The sequence below is a fragment of the Pseudorca crassidens genome, chromosome 1 (genome assembly GCF_039906515.1).
Source record: "Pseudorca crassidens isolate mPseCra1 chromosome 1, mPseCra1.hap1, whole genome shotgun sequence".
In the NCBI taxonomy this organism is placed as follows: domain Eukaryota; kingdom Metazoa; phylum Chordata; class Mammalia; order Artiodactyla; family Delphinidae; genus Pseudorca; species Pseudorca crassidens.
In genome coordinates, this window is record NC_090296.1 from 115,594,623 (window position 1) to 115,617,076 (window position 22,454).

General features: G+C 38.8%; 1 protein-coding gene across 3 annotated transcripts in view; it reads left to right on the forward strand.

Annotated features, from left to right (window-relative positions):
• MAP2K5 (mitogen-activated protein kinase kinase 5) overlaps positions 1 to 22,454 on the forward strand; it is a 266,164-nt gene that overhangs the window by 13,970 nt on the left and 229,740 nt on the right. For all 3 annotated transcript variants that reach the window (XM_067751737.1, XM_067751743.1, XM_067751752.1), the window contains exons 3-4: positions 5,898 to 5,965; positions 19,695 to 19,764. In XM_067751737.1, coding sequence (XP_067607838.1) covers positions 5,898 to 5,965; positions 19,695 to 19,764 — 138 coding nt within the window. The remainder of the gene's footprint in view (positions 1 to 5,897; positions 5,966 to 19,694; positions 19,765 to 22,454) is intronic.

Sequence of the window (22,454 nt, forward strand, 5' to 3'; positions counted from 1 at the left end):
AATTAAAATTCATGGATATGAAGATTTAGCCTTAGAAACTATGGCCTCTGGTCCTGACCAGATCTTAGATTCCACACCTGAGAAGGGTTCTAAACTTGACAGCTTTTCTGGTAATTTCCTATTGATGCCTTTTTAACCTCTACAGTTATGTTTTCATTTCTTTCCTCTTGCCTTAGAAAAATGCCTTTGCTGTAGTTCTAATTGACTCTTCTTACCTGGCACTGAAGTAATATGACAAAGGACATATAAAGTACAGTATTGCCTTAACTTTCTGTTGCCCTTGGTAGAAGCTAAATTGTTTTTCTAGAAAGCCCACTTGAGCCCTGCAGCTGCACTGGGTGCCGTTTGGCTGAGCGCTCCCCAGAGTCTGATGTCTTTGTGCTGTTTACTCAGTAGGCACTCTGCTTGCCATTCTGACCGCCCCTTACCTGAGGCTGTGTCTCCGCTCTTGGACCTTTATGTTCCTCCTCTTGGTTTCTCTTCTGGATTGCACGTTGCTTGAAATAAAATTGCTAACAACATATGGCCTGTTATGATTGTCTTTTCCCAAACTCTGCCATTTTGTATATTTGTGATACACTGCAGATTTTGTGAAGATTGCTTCATAATATTTGTTTACCATCTGCTGCACTCTATTTGGTATCTTGCTAGGATTTTTCCCTCCATTTTAAGTGACATTAACAAAATCCAGCCAGTACACAGACTTTCTGGTTCTACTTTTGCTTCCCTAATGTGCTGGAAAATCATATTACTATGCTCCAGGCAACTGGAGAAGCCTGGAATTCTCATTGTGAACCAGTGTATCAGAGTGCCCCCCCTCCTCTGCCTTCTTGGTCATATCTAGTAATGCTTTTTTGGTCAGAGGGCAAAGAATCTCCATGTGTAAGACAAAAAGAGTTCAAATTATTTTCTTCTGCTTCTCTCTACTTCGTGCCATGGCTTTCTAGTGTTCTTCAACATATTTATACCTTTGAAACTCTTTGTGCCATTTTAGTAAGTTTTTTATGATTTATGTTTCCAGTTAGTGTACTTTTTGTAGCTAATCCGGTTTGATAGGCCCAACAAGAGTCTTTGCTAGATGGGCTGGCTGTGTATATACAACTTTTTATTCAGAAAAGTATTTTAAATTATTGTCATACTAAATTGCTTGGTATGTATTTCTACTTTCTTACTGTTCACTAACTTCTCATTCCTCTCAATTCACTGTCTATTAAATTTTTTTTCCAGGTTTACTGAGATATAATTGACACATAACGTTGTATAAGTTTAGGGTGTATAGTGCATTGATTTGATCATTACATATTGCAAAATGATTACCACCATAGTGTTAGCTAACATATGCATCCTGATGCATAATTACCATTTCTTTTTTGTGGTGAGAACATTCAGGATCTATTAGCAACGTTCAAGTATGTAATATAGTATTATTAGCTATAATCACCATGCTGTACATTAGATCCCCAGACTTTGTTAATCTTGTAACTGGAAGTTTATACCCTTTGACAAATATCTCCCCGTTTCCCCACCCTCCAGCCCCTGGTAACCCTGAGTTTGGGTTTTTTAGATTCTACATATAAGTGCTGTCATACAGTATTTGTCTTTCTCTTTTTTTCACTTAGCATAATGCCCTCAAGGTTCATCCGTGTTGTCACAAATGGAAGGATTCCATCTTTTTCATGGCTGAATAATATTCCTTGGTGTGTGTGTGTGTGTGTGTGTGTGTGTGCGCGCGCGCACGCGCGCACGTGCGCCTGGGTGGGTGTGTGTGCACATCTTCTTTATCCATTCATCATTGATGGACACGAGTTGTTTACATATCTTGGCTATTGTGAATAATGATGCAATGAATATTGGAGTGCAGATATCTCTGTTAGATTCTGATTTCAATTCCTTTGGATGTAGACTTAGAAGTACGATTGCTGGATCATATGGTAGTTGTAGTTTTAATTTTTTGAGGAATCACATACTGTTTTCCATGGTGGTTGAGGCAATTTACATTCCCACCTACTGCACACAGTGTTTTCATTTCTCCACATCCTCACCAACACTGTTCTCTCTTGTCTTCTTGATGATAGCTATGTAACAGGTGTGAGGTGATACCTCATTGTGGGTTTTCATTTGCATTTTCCTGATGATTAGAGATGTGGAGCACCTTTTCTTGTACCTGTTGGCCATTTGTATGTCTTCCTTGGAATTCCTTGTATTTAGAGAGAAGTGTATTCTCATTTTAAATGTCAAGGCCAATGGTTTGCTCTTGGGTTGCCATGAGGGCATCTGATAGCTTGGATTTTGCCTCTGGGCCAGAATCATTAGTCTTCTCTTATGTGTAATTACTTTTCCAACTCAGTCTCCTTTCTGACAAGAACGAGGAGTCTTCATTAAAACTACTAATTACAGGTATTAAAGAATGAAGCAGACAGTCCTCGAAAGAGCAATCTGTAAAGGAGAGCAGTACCTACATAAAATGGAGGCTCTTATTAATCCATAAAACTATTAATCACTGTGTCATATAAACCTGATTTTATCCTCAGGCTTTGTTAGAATGCCTCTTTCACTCACCTTGTCTCCTTATGGGACAGCTCCAGCACTTTAGGTTTGCATCAAAAGCTATTTTGGCCTTTTGTCCTCAGTTTTCTGTCCACTTAAAGCAAAGTGCCCTTTAGTGTTTCATAGCTGCTTTCTATGGAACTGCTATGTAAGGGATTAGTCTGCTAACTGACTTCCCTCACAGTTACCAGATTATTTCCGGTAACTGAAATAATCCCTCAGAGATTTCATAGAATTTTAGAATTTGAGAATCTTTAGTTTTAAGTAACCTTAAAGGTTCAAGCCCTGACTTTGAGAGCTTAGAGAATTCTTTTTGTTGTTGTTGTTCTTGTTACTGATTTAGAGAGATGTGATTTAAATGATTTTTCTGGAATCTGTGCCTTCTCTTTACAAATTATAAAAAGGGTTTTCACCTGTTTTATTGAACTCCAAGCACTTCCTCATTCCATGTGAACAATACCTTATTGATATCTTGTGTATGTTGAAATTCGAATATAATCTGTCCCTTTGTAGCCACCATCTCTGTAGCTAGCTCTAGTGTAGAAATGAGATTTACAAAAAGCTACTTTGTTCAGACTGGAAATTTTATCAAGTTCAGGACTTCATAGAACGAATCATTTTAGTACACATCCAAATTGAGAATTTGACTTGGTTTTAAAACAAAAAATGTAAAGTGCTTTCATGTGTGGTCATATGTAACATTATATTCCTTTATACAATGTCTGTTTTTTCCCCTTTGTTTCCTGCATTTGTATGACAGCTTTTTGACTTAACCTTGAAAATACTAGTTTCTGGAACCTCTATAGAAACTCCCTCTGTTTCCAAAATTAGAATGGCATTTCTCTCCCAGTTTGGCTCTATAGAGTCTGTAGCTTTAAAAAAAAAAAAGAGGGAAGGAAAATGCTAGATTTCTCTGTAGTCCTTTATATATGTAACCTCCCTAGGAATGTGCCTTCTTTGTTACTGATAATGACCATTGTGTGCCTTTTATACTGAAAATAGGCAGCTCTTGGTAGGTAATACCAGTGGTGACTGTGACAGCTCCTAGCTATGTAGATATTCAGACAGTGTGTCTTGATGATACTGATTTACATCGAGTTGGGAAACTCTGCAGGAGTGAACCTGTATCTAGGATCCAGGAACAATTACTTTGGAGAGAAAACCCCAGTGAGAGCTGTTGGCTTGGTCACTGAGCAGGACAGGCTCAAGTGCTGCTTTCCCTCATGATGTCAGATTGCTATTGGCTGTGGGAGAGAAAAAGAAGGTAGCATTTTGCTCTGAAATAGGCTAATTAGGAAGAATACAGGCTCCCTTCTAGGGTTCCCATGGTGTGGTCACCAAATGGGGATATCTTAAGAACTGCGGCTGGACAGGAGGGAGGGCCTGCTGAGGTGTGGTGGGCTAAGATCCAGGTGCTGAACTGAACTCCCCCAGTATTCTCAGTAAGAGTCCCCAGAGCGTGTCATGCTAGCTTATTCTCTTTATGGTGAGAGATTTGTCTTATTCCCCAGGCCTGGGATCAGGTTCTCTGCATCTGACCAAATCAGCAATTAGATGCCCAAGAGTGACCAAAAAAATAATAACTCAGTTTAACAAGTGCACCAGAGCTGAGGCATCCAAATGAGAGAGAGCCTGCGCCTTCCAAGTTGTCCCCCTGGGAGGCTGTGTACGTCTTCCAGCAATGCTGCCATTGCTCAAAAGGTTCATAGCATTTTTCTTTCAACTGTACATTTAAAGTCTACCACATATGCTGTTATCCTGTTGACAGATCTTAATCTTTAGAAGGATGAAGTAGCTAAGTAAATATTTAGAAATAGCCAAAAGTCATTCTGGGTCCTGCCTGGCAGATGGTATAGATGAGCGAGTAATCAGATGGCCAGTTCCATTTTGGGCTGAAAATCAGATCTGATATTTTCACTTGGTTTATCTTCAGGTTATTAAAACAGTTCTGAAGACATATTTCAAAACTATTTTAAATAAGAGAAGGATCAATGAAGTAAGTACATTGTTTCTAGATGTGGCTGCTTCGGTGATCCACTTACTGAAATATATCCATTCTGGTTAAGTGTTTTGTGAAGTCTTATTATCCTCCAGTGTTTTTAAGAAATTAATTTAATTAATTTATTTAGTTTTGGTTGAGTTGGGTCTTCGTTGCTGCCCACAGGCTTTCTCTAGTTGCAGTGAGCGGGGGCTACTCTTCGTTGCGGTGCGTGGGCTTCTCCTTGCGGTGGCTTCTCTTGCTGCGGAGCACGAGCTCTAGGCATGTGGGCTTCAGTAGTTGTGGCTCACAGGCTCTACAGCGCAGGCTCAGTAGTTGTGGCGCATGGGCTTAGTTGCTTTGCGGCATGTGGGATCTTCCTGGACCAGGGATTGACCCCGTGACCCCTGCATTGGCAGGCGGATTCTTAACCACTGCACCACCAGGGAAGTCTGTATCCTCTAGTTTTAAGACCATTAAATTATTCAACAATAGCACGAATCACCATTTGAAGCTTACTATGGTCAGAGAGTACCCAGTACAATTGAAACAGTTCAGAAATAGAGAGCTACAAGATCAGGTGGGTTATGAGGAGAACTGTATTAGAGTTGCTTTGCAAGTTAACCTTATACTAGGCTCTCAGTTCTGTAAAAAGGGAATGATAGTAATCAAGTCATGTTGTCCACATCATAGAATCATTGTGAGGCTTTTAAGGGGGTATGGAGCATAAATCACAGTGCCTTGTGTACGGTAGTGTTCAGTAAATGTTAGCCATTTTTATTATACTATTATGACATGACAGGTTGCCTGGGAGAGAGGAAGAATGGAGAAATAGAGGGATGGGGTGCCGTGTGGGAAAGGAAAAAGTACTAATAGTTAAATAAAACTGGCCTTTCTTTGGATTTTAAATTTCTCCAAACCAAACCTGTTCAGTCATACTCCAGTTATATTGACTTTATTTTTTAAATTTCTATTTATTTATTTATTTGGCCACACGTGCAGCATGGGGGATTTTACTTTCCCTACCAGGGATTGAACCTGTGCCCCCTGCAGTGGAAGCGTGGAGTCTTAACCACTGGACCGCCAGGGAAGTCCCTATATTTACTTTAACTTAGATACATGTCTTGAATGACATGAGCAATATTTTAATTTTCAACTGTTCCTAAAATTTTTAGTTCTTTATTGAGATTCTGGTTGTATTCTAAACTAAAAAACAAAACCATGAACCAAAAACCTTAACATCCACAAGATATGGTGTTGAGGATTTGGATATCAAGTGTACAAACCAGTTGTATTATGTTCCCAGATAACATAGTTTTGTACATTAAAAAATGCAAATCTTATCACTTGTATTATATTGCTTTTTAAACAGATGAAGATGAAGATGGTGATCGAATTACAGTGAGAAGTGATGAAGAAATGAAGGCAATGCTGTCATATGTAAGTATATTACAAATGAAGACTATTTTTTAAATGTTAATGTAATTGAGGATGCTGTTTCTTGGAATAGTGAAGATATAAAAGTAAATCACAGTTGCTATAACATTTTTCTGTATAATATATAAGATTTTTAAAGATTTCCTTACGTGAAAGTTAAGGGCATTCTTTTCAAAAGACACTTACTGATCATATCATGAACATTAAGAATAATGCATCTTAATGACTTTTGCATTAGGTATGGTGCAGACTAAATGGACTATCAATTTCCTGTATTTTTTATGCAGTACTTAAAGTAACGGCTCATTAAAAACGAACCCCTGGGCTCTAAAAAATTTTTCAAAATCTACTTTCAACTGGAGATCTCTTTCACCCTTACAAACAGACCATAGTTATAATGTAGCTGCAGGCTTAATATGGATACATGATTTAAGGTGTACTCTCAGTTATTTTATGCACTAACCACCCCACCCCAAAATGAACTGCAGGGTTACTTACTGAATCTAAGTGATTTGAATATATCCCAAAATGACTTTTCTTTTGTGTTTCAAATTTCAGTGAAGATTTGCATTAACATTTGTCTCAGGACTGAAGTAGATAAACAGGAAAAAAGGATACATTTCTAAAACTTTAATACTAAGCTTGAATAATTCAGTGACAATGAAGAGACATAGCTTCCCTGAGCCCTGATTTGTTCTTTTCTCTTATTTTTATTTTATTTTCTCTTGTTCATTTTATTTTATTTTTTCTGAGTTTGCAGTCTGTGTACGAAACCTTCTCTAGTGGTCTGGCGAAAAGAGCATTGGACTGGAAGCAAGGAGACCACTGCTCTCCTCTGGCTTCCTGGCCTTAGGCAAAACACTTAACCTTTCTGTGCTGTAGTTGCCTCATCTGTCACTTGTGGATAATAATACTTGTCCTTTCTACTGCACAGGGTCATTGTAATGACCAAATGGGATAATAGATGTGAAAGCCCTTTGAAAAGTTAAAAGTTCTATACAAATGCAAAGTGGTATTATGGTGGAAATGATGGAATCAGGGCCCTTGCTTTTCAGTGAGACTCTGATCTCAGCCAGTGGTTAGGTTGTAGGTTTTTGATAGACCTCAACTTTAACCAGGATATTTTTTCGTCGTGATGAAAACTGTGAAATATCTGTATGGGTTTCCGCCAATAGTTTTAATTTAGGGTAGGAGGAAAGAGAACAAGAAGGATGGCATGATTAACAGAGCGTTGCATTCAGACGAGCACAGAGTAGGAAAAGTCAATTTCCCATTTACTTCTCATTAACTTATTTGAGAGTCTTTGTGCCCTGAGAATTTAGAGCAGGGCTCATCAGTACCTTGAAAGGCAGAGTAGGATTGTCTGCTGAAAGGTCTAGCACAGTAATAATAGATTGGCTAACTCTCCTGAGAATGTGACATGCTTATTTTTATTTTATTTGTTTATTGTTTTGCGGTACGCGGGCCTCTCACTGTTGTGGCCTCTCCCGTTGCGGAGCACAGGCTCCGGATGCGCAGGCTCAGCGGCCATGGCTCACGGGCCCAGCCGCTGCGCGGCATGTGGGATCTTCCCGGACCGGGGCACGAACCCGTGTCCCTTGCATCGGCAGGCGGACTCTCAACCACTGTGCCACCAGGGAAGCCCTGGCCTTTATTTTTTAGGTTCAGTTTGGCTCTGAAAAATTTTGATTCCAGGATTTGGGTGGTGGGATAGGGAAGATACTGACAGATGACCACGTATTTACTGTTAAAAAAAAAAAAAAAGCTATGTTTTTCATGTGGAATTCAATAAATTTGTAGTCACCTTAGTATTTCTTTAAAAACCATATGGGGAAAGCAAAACTAGGCATACTTTTACCATAAATCCTTTACACATTCTTTAAAAAAAACTACAGTGTCTGAGTTGATACTTGCAGAATTACTTTTTTTTTTTCCCCTTGGATTTAAGCATTTTATGGCTTTGGGCCAACAGAAGCATAAGTTTTTATCAGTAATTTAAATAGATTTTTGTATTAGACCTGAAAATGTTGCCTTTTTAATTGAAAACTTATCAATTATTTAAATTGCTAGCAGCCTTAAGCTGTTAATTTTATGTGTGCCATAATAATGGCATACAGTGGATTTTGATACATGTGACACATGGACTGTCTCATTGTGGTAAGGATTTGTCACGACAATAGGTTGTTGTGTGCTGTTAAATAATAACCAACATAGTAAACCAAAGTCTGTTGTCACACATTAGTACCATTTTATGTAAGTTATTTAGAAGTTGTATTCTTTTCTTCATTAGATATATTTTTAAGAGATAATGAGAGGAAAACAAATCTATAATAAATTGTCTTTTAAGAAAATATAAAGTAATTTGGTCTTCAGGTAGATATTTAATGTATTGAGAGAATTCAGCAGCCAAGTGTTATTACAGCACCATTGTGATCGCTCTCTGCGTTTTGTTATGAGTTTGTGTTAATCAACAATCTGTTTTTATAACGTAGTTTCTTGTAAGTTACGGTGTTAGAATATTCTACTTCTGGGATCATGGCTTGTCCTCTGACGCTATTGTATCTTTTTAATTTCTCCATAAAGTATTTTTTTAATTAGAATTTGAAATGCTTTACTAGGAAAAAAATACAGCCAAGCTACATATCCTGAAAACTAAATACCTGATCATTGCTAATTATTTAAAGGATTCTGTTAAATATTCCCTTAAAGTAGTTTAAATTTTTTTGTTGTTCTTGTCTTCTCCTCTCATTTTCCAGAAAGACTGAATAGTATACTGCTTTTCTCCTTCCATCTTTTTGTAATTGTTGTCTGGTAGTGCTGGCCTCATTTCCTTATAGCATCAAGCACAGCAGTGCTGGGCCTTATTTATTGATTCATCATAAGCTTTATTTATCACTGAGACCCAGTTATAGGAGGAGGTTATTTTTATGTTAACCTCTGCTTTTAGGTGACCTTTCATCAAGAAACTCAGCAGTACATCTTGCTTTTGTAAATGGACTCCTATTTGTTTTTGCTAAATCCTGTGGCTAGTAAAGGATTTATTACACCTAGTTCTCTCAATACTGAGAGGCTTATATGAGTAGAGCACAGTATTAATAAGAATACGTTTCTTCATTTTGCCAGTTCTCTCTCTTTATACGGTTTCTCCACATTGCCGGAAGAGTATGGGATGAGTTTAACTGTAATGCCTCCCATTATGGCAGGGACCTTGTGTTTCATTGGAGTGTAAGCATTCCCTTTGGTATACTTGACGGTAGTGTACCTTGTTAGATGTTGGGTACCATGAGGGAAAATACTTTTTGACCTCTGTAGCACCTTGTAAATTGGGATATGATTGGCTTTATCCTAGCATGCATAACTTGGAGACTGCCTCAAAAATCATAGTTGCTCAAGGAGAGTCGGAAGGGAACATTAGAGGTCTTGTCCAGCTGTCTCATTTTACAGATAAGGAATCTGAGGCTCAACGAGCTCAGATTCATTTGAGGTCACATTGCTAATGAATGGGAAGGCCTGGACACAGACCTAGGTCTTGGACGTCCAGTCTTCTCTCCTGGTGGTTTTAAGTGATGTTTTTGTTTTGGCATTTATTGAGATCCTGCCAAAGAAGCTTTGCAAATACTACTGTTTTCCTGGTAGCAAAAAATAATGCTATTTACTAGAATGTTAGTGTACCTGAGTTTGAAAAGGAATACAGACAAATACTTTGTGGGCTTTTGAAGTTTTCAAGATTTTGTCCTTCCTACAAGGCTGAATTTTACCACAGAATTTGTTGCCCACTTAGTTGTTGAACATTCAGTAGCCTCAGGGCCTTTGCTATTAGAAAGTTTTCTTTAAAGAGCAGAGATTGGAACCTCATTTTCTGCATGGTGCTTTTAAACATGCTCCATATTAAGTTGGTCCTACTTTGAACTTAACTTTGTATGTGGCATAGTCATCTCGGTCTTCAGTGAGTGGTTAGTCCCCTAATTCAACGTGATCCATCTAAACAAGTGATAATACTCGATACTCTCCTGGCAGGGTGGAGAAACAGTGAAAAGAGTGAGACAGGAAAACGGAATGAAATAAATAAATAGTTGTGGAAATTATTCATTTTTTTTTTTTTACTCAAATAGTGACATGCTCTAAGCTGTAAGTAAAGTTTTTGTTCTGTTTTCTCATCCTAGTCAAAGAATGAAACTTTTTTTCAGAGGCAGATTATTTTAACTCTCTTCTCTGTGTTGTCTGGGTCATATGGATGCCCTTGAAATAGTGATAAGAATGTAGTAGCCCCTTATTTAGCCCCTCTTGTGAAATATCTTGGGACATCTTTGCTAGCAAGAAGCAGAAGCAGACTGAAATTTGTGTCAGTTTATTATGCAGCTCATGGAAGCAAACGTAGAGACAGCACAAGCAGACCTCAGCCAGGTGGCATCAGGGCATTCTGGGTGCTTTGAACCACCAATATTTTGTCATTAACATGGCTGTGCTCCCAGTTCAGCTCCGTCTCTGTGGAGGGCTCAGTGTGGACTACAGGTTGATTCCTCTGGGGTCCTATGTTGAGGCAGCTAGCATGAGGGGGCAGAAAAATGTGGGACATCAATTAGCCTCTTGATGGCTGTGGTAGGGGCTTCTCTTCCGGAGAGAGATGGACTGCGAGGGAATGATGGACCTCTAGCAGTAGGATTGCTGTGGGGCGTAACCAAGGTGTTCGGCTCTTGTTGGCAGCTCCTAATGAACCTGTTCTCTTAGGGCCAGTTTTACTGGAAACAGGAGGGGTATTTTCTACGTATACCTGAAAGATGAATATAAATTTGCTATAATACAGTAAAGTTAGAGGAATTCAGTAAATTATCAACCTAGGAATATAATATGTCCAAAAAGGTGTAAATTGAGGTAATTGGAAATTTCAAAACAATTTGTTTCTCTCATAATATATGTTTCTCTGTTACATATATGTTCTTTACTCATTCCTCACTACGTTTTCAATTATTTTTTAACAGCGTTTGAGCAGTAGGCTGAATCTTTATTGAACACTATTGGAACTGGCTAAATAAAGTAGTTTATTTGTAAGGGAATGTTCCGTTTGGCCTGCTGGCCGCATGGCCTGCTGGTCCTGTTTTATTTAAGTTGTAGGTTCCCTGAAGTTATTTAAACTTCTCCTACTTCGGAACTATGGCAGAATTGCTACAACTTAGAAATCAGGTGAAAGGTCAGTGTAGACAATGCCTCAAGCTAACCATGGTGATGGTGATGACTATGAAAGCTTCAGCTGAGAGGAACCTACTAGTTTTGGACCCATCGCTGAATACAAATTTAAACTCGTTCTGCCAGTGCACGTCACCTTAAACTTAGCCAAGTTGAATTTCATCTGCTGTTGACTATCCAACCTCCATTCTTTTAAGACCATCTGGAGCTCCCTAACATCCTTTACAGTTTTACTGTCCAAAACAAATAGTGTTATCATCAAACTTGGCCAACTTACTGTTTCATTTTTAAATCACTAGTAAATACGTAAGTACAGTAACATTAACCTATAAAAGAGGCCTCAGAGTTGTTTCCTGCTGACCTTTTCACTGGAAGACTTTTCATTGTGATTTTCTTTCTCATCATCGAATCAATCCATGACCATATGTGGACCCTTGGTCTAGAGTCATTTAAGGAAGAGCATGCGCACACTGTAGTCACCTCAAGGCAGGGGCAGTGAGTTATCGAGGAGTGGGAGGACCTGAAGCCAGGTAAGTAAATACAGTTATTAATTTGGTATTCAGAATAGATTAGCTTCATATGTTATTTTCGACTGTTGGAGCAGTTGTGTGCTTCTTAAGAGGCCAGCATCACAGAGGGGATGCCTCTAATGTAAAGTATGAGAAGTAATTGAAAGGAGGTATAACTGATGGCACATCTGAGTAGTGTTGTAATTGAATTTGTAGCCATTTGACAGAGTTAAGATTGTTGGGTTCTTCACTAGGAAAACTAATAAGTTAACTATGGACTGCAAATAGTTGGTTAGTTTATTGATTATTGCTGTAATTACTGACTGAGCTACATATAACAGGGTATGCTTGCAATATTGACAAAACAAGAATTTGAAAATTTTACCATTAGTAGGGAAAAGCCAGCATGCTTATTCTTTATAAGTATATTCCTCATACTGTACTGTTTATGTTGTCTGTTAGAAAGCATGCTAAGGAGAGATTTAAGAAACCCTTCTGTTATAAATGTATAGAAGAATAATAAATAAGTCTGATTTGATGTGAGTTGATATGTAAGACTTGCCACTGAATAAGTTATAACCAATGAGAGTACGTAGTCACCACGTCTGTATTAATTCCTATTTGCCTCCTTCCCCTTAAACACTGTGGAGCAGCCATTATGTGTAAGGCATGGTGCTAAGCATTCTATAGCAGTAGTTTCTTAGATTTTGGGGGACACAGGGCTTTTTGAAAATGTGAGGAAAGTTGTTTATTCTTTTCCCAGGAAATTCACACAGTGCAACATTTTACCTAGAAGTTCAGGAATTTCAAGGATCTCTCAGGCCCATATAGACCCCAGGTTAATACCTCTGCCATAAGAGATAATAAAATGCACAAGACATGGTCCATGCCCTTGATGAACCTCCAGAAAGAGAAACAGACAATGTTCCTTATAGTACCCTTTTACTTATTTTATTATTTATAGTACTGTAGTAATTGAGGGAAGGGGAGGAGATACTGAATCAGCCTTGATAAACAGTTAAATTCTGCCTCTGTACTTGGTCTAAACATTTCAGTGTTCTTGTTTAGTGGTTTCTGTGTCACCCTATCGTTATGGCCATTTTTCTTCTATGTACTATTGCTTGGAAGTGGGAGATTCGTAGCCCTGTGCCCTATTTTAAGATGTTTTTCAAGTACTTTATAAAAAAGTTTCCATATACCAGCTTCTGTGATTTTGATCTTCCTAACACCTTTATGAGGTGAGCAAGGCAGCTATTTTTCTCATTTTTACAGCCGAGAATACTGAGGCACAAACAAATTGTATTCCTTTCTCAAGGTCATACAGCTATGTAGAGCTGGGACCTGTGATCACTCACTGATTTGCTCACTTATTCATACAGCCAGTTTTTCACACATTAAATATTTATGGGATGGCAACTCTCTGGCCAAGCCCTATGCTAGCTGGTGGAGGTGCAGTGAACATATAGTTCACTTTTTCAAGGAGCTCATGCTCCAGTCAGGGAAGTTAACAAAAAAGGAAACAGTGTTTGGTGTGGGAGGATGAGAAAGACTCAGAGCTACCAGGCATAGTGATAAATGCTGTCACATGCCTAAGCATTAGGTGTTCTGTGAGCACAAAAAAGGAGCACCTGATCTAGCTTTGGGGACAGAGAAGGCTTGCTGGAGAGAGTGGTGTCTAGGTGGAGTAGGTGAGGACAAGGGGACTGGGAAGGGTGTTTGAGCAGAGAAAACAGTGTTTAAAGGCCCAGGTGAAAGGATGCCTGGTGCATTCAGGAGGAGCTACCCATGATTAGTGTGGCGTGGACAGTGGGGGGAGGGTATGAGATGAGGTTGAGAAGGCAGGTGGGCTAGATCATGGAGGGCCCTAGCTTGAGGATTTGAGAAGTGGGGAAAATGTAGAGTTAATAAGACTGGTGATTGATGAGATGTGGGGAAGAAGGAAAGAGAGATGGTCTGGACGACTCCCAGATAACTGGTTTGGGAAGCTAGGTCATGGTGATCTCATTCACCCGGTTAGTGAACCCATGTGGTGGAAGACAGGCCTAGGGCAGGAGGGAGGGGTGGGAGAGGTAGGGACCTGTTGAATTTGAGGGGCCTCTGGACAACTAGTTGGGTATGTTCCGAATCTTAGGAGAGAAATCTGGGCTGGAAATAAAGGTTTGTGATTCATCAGCTCCTAATTAGTCTCAGTGACTCCTCTGGTAATTGAAACCTTTGAAGTGGCTGAAGTTAACTCGAGGAGAGTACAAAATAAAAAGAAGGTTGATGAAAAACCATGGGGAACGTGAGCATTTAAAGAAGGGATGGGGAGAGAATCACTTACCGGAAGCTGAGTAGAGTGGTAAGAGAGGTAGGAGGAAAATGTGGACAGGCGGGGGGAGTTGCTGAAGAAAGAGGGCGAAGTCACCGGCCAGCACAGGTATCTGCATCATACCACGCCGCCTTCCCCAGTCTCTGAAAGATCAGGTGACATGGCCTAGCCCACACAGGATATGAATGAAGAAGCTTTCCACCAGCTCAGCAGTCCACCCAGTAGCCTGCTTTAGTTAAAGGTTTTGAGGTACGAGAAACAGGAGATAACTTACCTTTTGACTCTCAAATAGCAAACATTTTATGTTCTGAGTGCATGGACTAGAATGAAAGAAGTATTTTTCTTGGTTGACTGATAAACCGTTTGCTACATCTGTGAAACAGGGGTGATGATACTCCCAGAATAGGATAGGGTTGTGAGAAACTAGATGAATAAATGTAAATATCTAGTATTGATACTGAGCAAGGGCTCTTGTGCCTGAGGTGCAGAAAGCCAAACTCTGACAGCGGGGTTTGCAGCAAAGTGAGGGTTTATTTGCAGGGAGCAAAGCCAGGAGAATGGGCAGCTCATGCTCCAAAGACCCGAACTCCTCCATAGCTTTCAGGCAAAGGTTTTTAAAGACAGTGTGAGGGGAGAGGGTCGTAGGAAGCTGATCAGCCCGTGGACCTTCTTCTGATTTGTTGGTGGTGAGGTAACAGGGTGATGTTTAAGGAATCACAACCTTCTCGTTCCAACCAGTCTGGGGTCTAGTGCTTGTGGTCAGCATGTAGTCACCATCCTCCCTCCACCTGGGTGGGAGTCTTAGTTTCTATAGAACAACTCAAAGATTTGCATCAGATTGTTATCTGTATCCCCTGAGGAGGCACTAGGAGGCCTGTGACTCTGTTGTCCTAATAGTTAACTGCTTGGGTCTGCTCTTTGGAACTCAGGGAAGCCGAGGAGACTAAAGCCTTTTTCTACAAACAAGAAACGGGGGGTGTGGAGGGGCTTTTTTGTACCTAGGATGGCCCCGAAGGGTCCTGCTTGGTTTCAATCCCCCCTTTTCTTTGATACTCCTCAGTCCTGAGGGGAATGGGGGCGGGACAAGAAAGGGAATAAAATTTTGGATGGAGACGTTAATCATAAACTTGGCAGGGGGTTTAGGGGGACTCGGTTTCAGTGTTGAGCCTAACACACAGTAGGTATTCAACAAGTGAGAGTTGTTTCTGTGTATCTCTCTCTCACTGTTTTCTCTCCTTTCAGTAGAGAACTTGTGCCTTGTAAAGTTTAACTGTGCTGTTTTGGAATTCAAGTTTTTATATGGCAGATTTCCATGAAGAAAAAAATGTAATTATTGATTGAGTTGTGCTGTTAGAATTAGGGTCATAACAAATAGGAACACTGTATGATAAACTTGCAAACAGAACAAAGCCAAAAATTGTACTTGCTATCCCCTTGTTCAATCTGGCCCTCTGTTTCAAATTAATTAGATATTTGGATAACTATGTTAAACTTTGTCACATCCTTATTAAAATTGTTTAAGGATTTTGAAGAACATCTCAGAGGGACTCTGAAACTAATCTGAGTCTGGTACTGGAGATTCCATTAGCAATCACAAAACTGATTAATCTTTTACTCAGTTAGCTTATTGATTATTGCTGCAATTACTGCATGTAATGGATTCTACAAGGGATACCAGAGAAAATATGTTTTATAACTGCTGCTGACGTGTTCAGTTTGAGTGCAAACGTGTTCGGTTTGTACTTGTTATACATAACCATTTTTGTGTTTTTAAATTCCGTAACACTTCTACTCAGAAAGTGCTGTGCTTAATATTGTTTCACTACTAGGAGGTTCACTTTTAAATTCCTCAACTACTAATCATTACAGTTTACAAATGCCTTCACTAATTCTATTGCTGCAGTTTAATTTTGAGCTTCACAGTAACCCTATGTAATAGAGTTGGTATCTTTACCCTCATTCAGAGGAAACTCAGGTTCAGTGAGGTTAAATGACTTCCTGAAGACTATACAGGTTAATAAGTGGCAGAATCGGGATTGGACTCCATTTCAATCGGTAAATATTTGTCAAACACCTACTATGTGCAGGACTTTGTGTTAGGGGTAATGAAAGCCAGGATAGGATTATAGAGATTAAGCTAAGAAGCTTTTTGGATAATGTCAAATTATGGCTCCATTAACGTTATCATGGTCACTTTGTTACTTTTCTGTCCAAGCCATATTAAGTATATTGGCGTAAAAGATTTAGATTTTGGTTTGGTTTGGTTGGTTGTCTTTTCATTTTGTTTTTATCTAGTGGAAGCCTTGTCTTTGGCATTATTGCTTATTTTATCAGTATTTAGAGCAAAATTGGAAAGATCCCCTTAAAGGGAGAATGTATAAAACCCTGAGAGAGAATGAAGATCCAAAAAGAACTTGCTTTGCAGCTTATTAAGTGTTCTCATGTTTTCTCATGTGAGTTTCACAGTAATCCTGTGGGTACATACCACCTTCATTTTACAGCTGAGTAAACTGAGGTGAGGTGAGCGTTTCTTCACTGAGATCATCAGCTAGAAGTGGCCAGTACTGAGACCCCAGGGTTTGAGCCTGTAACTCCTCTAAGTGCCTTGCTCATCTCACTGGGCAGCACAGGCCTTGTGGCTCATCAGGACTGCTCTGTGCCAGGAGGTACTGCACATGGCCCACGTTTTATTCTTGTTTCTTAGGGAATGCCTTGTGAGCAGTGGCCTGAGCTCCTAGGCCTAGTGCCTCCTTGATGGCCCCCCGACCCTCACCAGGCCCGCTCCTGAGAGGTCGGTTGCCTAGAGTGGGCCCATACCATGGGTTTAATTACCACCCTTTATAGTTTGTCCTTGATGGTGAATTACCTTGGTGTGTGAAACACAAAATTCTCTGATAATGCAAACACAGATCAAACCCAGTATTTTAGCAGAAGAAAATGTTTCTAGGATTTGGAAGAACTGTACAAAACAAAAAACAAATCCTAGCTACTTGCTTTGGAGAAACTGTCAAGTGGCATACTTAATATCATTACCGTGGCTGTGTTAATTACTGTACAAAGAGATGTTTTTAGATTGCTAAAATGTTCCTCCAATGATTATAAAACTATATATAGTTTCCCAGTTGATTTGAAATGAAAGGGAAACCATTTTTATTTATATATTTTGTGAGGTAAATAAATAAAGTTGGAAAACAGGTCAATTTCATGCATGCAAGGTTTTATAGTAGGAAAAAAATGCCTTGCACCTGTTCTGACCCTTTACATTTGAGGTTATTTGTTTTCAAACTTGACCCCAAGCGCCAGTTTCACACAACTCTGTAAATAATTTGTTAGATAAAGCATAAGGATATTTTATTTGTTTTGATTTCTAGGATTGTGGTAAAGTAGTAACTGAAATTACTAACCTATTGTACATAGCAGTTAATTAAAGAAAAGCATTAACTATAGGAGAACACCACCACTGCTGTTGTCTTGTATCAGTATAAAAAGGCAGTAATTTTTTTGACAGCCACTGATTGGAAAGTTGCTTGCAGCCTTCCAGAAGCAAGAGGGTACATGCTGTGGATCAATAACCGGCAAATTTCCCATTAAAAAGAATACCTGAGCAATGTTCCAAATAGCCACTGGCATCTTAATTTTCCATGAAGCCTCAAATACTTGTGTGCTGAGGACAAGTCATTTTCGGACAATTTTTCCAGACTACTTGTTAACAGTTATTGCTGTCCCAAAAGGTTGACAGCCTACATGATTGATATTTCATTTACTTGTCATCACTGCTTGAGTAATGGCGAGCACTATATTTCTGTGATTTTAAGGAATATAGTTTCCTGAAAGACATTTGCCTTAGTATGTATTCCAGAGAGCGTATCACACATATTTATGCTTTATGTGTATAAGTTTTTACATCTATAGAAGGAGAGGATCAGTTTCCTATACAGTTTGAATGTCCTCAGAAGGCAGGGTATACTTATATCAGTCCATAGCCATCAAAAGTACACTTTCACTTCGTTTTTAGGGCAAAGAGCCTTAGACTTGTTAACTTGTGATTCTAAAGATGATGTAGAATTTTATAACTCCCCTTTATTTATAAGGGAAAAATAAACTTGATCTTGTAATAATTTTAATTATTACATAAAAGCAATAGAAAGATATATGTACATATTTTTTAGAAAGAAACTTTTAAAGAATGTCAGCAAATAATGATTATCAAGGAGGAATTTTCTGAAAATATGATAGTTAAGTAGAAAATGTGCTTATGTTTTTTAATATAGAAGCAACAAGTATTAAAGGGGAATTCTGCTCTGTGACAGCCCCTCACAACACAAAATCAGTGGTTTTCATCGTTGATATTTTCCACCAAGAACATCACTGTTGTTTGTCAAGTGTTAAAAAAAAGTTAGGACAAGGACTTCCCTGGCTGTACAGTGGTTAAGACTCCGTGCTTCCAATGCAGGGGGCGCGGGTTCAATCCCTGGTCAGGGAACTAAGATCCCGCATGCCATGTGGTGCAGCCAAAAAAAAAAGTTAGGGCATAGAAGCCACATGCAAGTTAGGTGGACATATGCTCACCAATTAGGATATTAAAGAAAATGGGGATAGACTGTAATACAGCCTACTGAATGAACTTGTTTATGATGGAGTATGAAAGCTTTTTGAACTTGGAACTTAATTTTTCATGCCCAGATTTTTAAAGTGAAATTTGATCTATACTAAAGTATTTAGAAGACTAAAACGTGAAAGATATGTTTGCTTGAAACTGGGCTATCTTTTTATCATATTAATCCTGTCATCTTTGGATGGATCATATCTTGTTTCTTTGTTCCACAGTCTCTGTGATTTTGATTTCCATTTATCTGTACATTTTATACACAAATATGAATAATGTTTGATTAACTGACTGGCGTATAGGTCCAAGCTAAATGTGAGGTGTCTCCATTTTGCTTTGTAAAATCCAGGGAAAAAGAACAAAAGGCAATTTGAGAAATTTCTACTAAAATGCTTTTTGTGTCATTTTAATTTATTTAAAAATTATTTTTTATAAGATTCTTTTTTTTTTTTTTTTAAACATGGACCGTTTTTGTTTTTTGTTTTTTTTGCGGTACGCGGGGCTCTCACTGTTGTGGCCTCTTCTGTTGCGGAGCATAGGCTCCGGACGCGCAGGCTCAGCGGCCATGGCTCACGGGCCCAGCCGCTCCGCGGCATGTGGGATCCTCCCAGACCGGGGCACGAACCCGTGTCCCCTGCATCAGCAGGCGGACTCTCAACCACTGCGCCACCAGGGAAGCCCCCATGGACCGTTTTTGTTTTATGTTTTGGTTTTTTGGCCGTGAGGCATGTGGGATCTTAGCTCCCCAACCAGGGATCGAACCTGCACCCCCTGCATTGGAAGGCGAAGTCTTAACCATTGGACCGCCAGGGAAGTTCTTGTGTCATTTTTAGTATATGTCATTTTCAGAACATTTCTAGAGATCAGATACTAACGTAAAATCTTAATCAACATTTTTTACTCTTAAAGATAAATGACAATATGGAGGATAACACTATACTGGACTTTTAGTCCTGAGTATTCACTGTAGTCATATTGATGTGCAAATAGGGAAAAAGAATTCTCGAGGTTGATATGTATATACCAGTAGTTTACAAAAGTACTATGAATTAAACAAACCATAAGTGTCTGTTCCAGTATTCATACATTACTGAGTAATCTCTTTCTATAATCTCTTTGCAGTATTATTCCACAGTAATGGAACAGCAAGTAAATGGACAGTTAATAGAGCCTCTGCAGATATTTCCAAGAGGTAATGTTGAACAAATTCTAATCAACAATGATTATTTCAGTAAACTGTTTCATCAACAGTTATGTTTTCCAAAGGTTTAAATGCACATAACATGATGTTTAGCTCTTAATTTGAAAAAACAAAAGAAGTATTCATTATCGTGGGGATTGCAGGCTGTATTATAGTTATGGCAGATAGAATATCTAATTTACTAGAGTAAATTAAACTAACTAGATTGGTTTTCGTTTTTGAAGTACATACTTACATTCGCTTAAAGAACTCTTTGGGGGTCCACATGGTTTCTAAACCAAGGCAAATGAATGACTTTAATTTTGGATATTTATAAATTGTGGCTCATGATGGTAGCCAGAGCTGCTATTGAGTAGAAAGCTTTCAGCTAGTGCAGAAACCAAGATTTACTGGGGGGTTTTAGGAGCGATATTTTGGTGGAATGTTTGGTGCTTGATTTTGGGGGGGAGACATTTTCTAAATAATTGAAAATCCTCATAAATAAGAATTCGATTGTTAAGTTTCCAAAAATATGAGCTAATGAGAGTGACCCTTGGTGAATCACCTGGTTAAATCATTTGTTTTTCCCTTTAGGTTTGATAGTACTAGCCTTGTATCAGATATGATTGCTCAGCTCTATATAAATGTTCCCTGAAAATTTGAATAATGGTGAAAAAGAACAGTTTAATTATATAAACCATTAAGTCTTTCACCCATTATACATTGCCCCACTTGGAAATCTGTGTTTTCTAACTGATGGAACAGATAAGAAAATTCTCTAAGTCTTCTAGAAATAGCTTAATTGAAATAATTAAAAGTTAAACTTACCTTCGTTAACTGATACTGTACAAATAATCATGGTATGGGTTTTCCAATTAAGCATTCTAGACTTTCATTACCTGTAACTCTCTGAAGTTTGAATAGCTCAATTAACCAGTAGACTCCTCTTTGCACTGATAGTCTCCAGCGCATGAGAAGATCTGGGTTCAAGAGTAATGCTGTTCTTCTAGCATTAACATGGGCAGTGGCATTAGGAGTATTTAGTACATTATTAATAATTAAAGACCTAAGTAAGTAAGTAAAATTGGGCCGTTGATAGCGTGTCTGAAACAAGATTATGATTATTTCAGTTCTGTTGCACCTGAAGACTAAAAACTAAAAAAAAGAGGGCTTCCCTGGTGGCGCAGTGGTTGAGAGTCCGCCTGCCGATGCAGGGGACACGGGTTCGTGCCCCGGTCCAGGAAGATCCCACATGCCGCGGAGCGGCTGGGCCCGTGAGCCATGGCCGCTGAGCCTGCGCGTCTGGAGCCTGTGCTCCGCAACGGGAGAGGCCACAACAGTGAGAGGCCCGCGTACAGCAAAAAAAAAAGAAAGAAAATGTTGCCATTTCTGTGTATTAAGCCAAGAACAGGGTACAGATTATTTCTTAATATTTTCAATAACCAGAGAATTTGGGCAAGTTTCAAAATTGTTTCTCCACAAGGAGTATTTTTTTTACCAGCTGGAAATTTCCATTCATTGCTTTCCTACTGGATGACTTTATAGCTCTTTTGTAGCAAACCCCAGAAAGTATCCTGGAGAATTATAATTCTAATGCTGAGGGCCTTCATTTTTTCTTTTTTTCCAGTAAGTATTTACTTCTCTTCATCCAGAATCTTTCTAAGTTCTGTTTGTTTTCTTTTATCTTGTGAACAGCCCCTGTCAGTGTCCCTGTCCATATCATTGTGCCCCTCCCATGATAATAACAGCCATTTTTAGCCATCTTCTCTGTTCAGACACTAATATTGCTTTGTGTGTCACCATTTCTAGTTCTCCCAACAGTCATGCCTATTATTATTGCTTCCATTTTATACTTGAGAATATTAAGGTTCAGAGATGTTAAGTAACTTCAGAGTCACAATTTTTAAGTGGTTAATATACCCTTTGAATAAGAATTTTGTTTGAGTTGTAATTTGCTTAGAGTAGAAGGGCTGTATGCTCTTATGTAGGTTAAAATATTAGTAGAGTGTGCATGGGGGTAGTTCGGAGGGCTTGGTAGGAGTGTGGAGAAGAGTATATTGTAGGGAGGAGATTCTTAAAGAAAATATGTGACATTTGAGTGTCACATGTAGTCCTAGGACAGAACCTATTAGTCTCCAATAAATTGTTCCACGCCAAATTTAAATTTTTTTAAATATGAGACTCAGTCTCCCTATCTGTGTGGTGTTGTGCATACTGTTCTATGTCTTTAGTTTTCTACAGTTTTTTGCTTTTTGTTTATTTATCTACACGAAGTATAGATTTTATGCAATTTTATTTTTCATATAAGTTTACATAAATCTCTAAATATATATAAAATTTTATGTAAGATTTATATAAATTTAGAGGTTATACAGATTTTTACAGTTAGAGTATAGACATTGGGTATATTGCCTGGGTCTACTGAGTTGGTTAGAGGCTCTCAGACCTTAGATTCTTAGATTCTGTGGTCAGGCCCCATGTGAAAAAGAATCTCTAGACTGAGCAAATCAGAGGACAGGAGAAAACAATTCTCTTCTAAACATCAGGTCTTCTCATTCCAAGTGGCACAATTGCATTGGATAGTAGCTCCCAGCTCAGGGCTAATTCTCTTTGTAGTTATAAGATATGTTAACTATTAATAAGTATGAAAATTCACTAGCTTTACAGTAACTTCTGACTCCACAACTTTAGGAATTATGAGG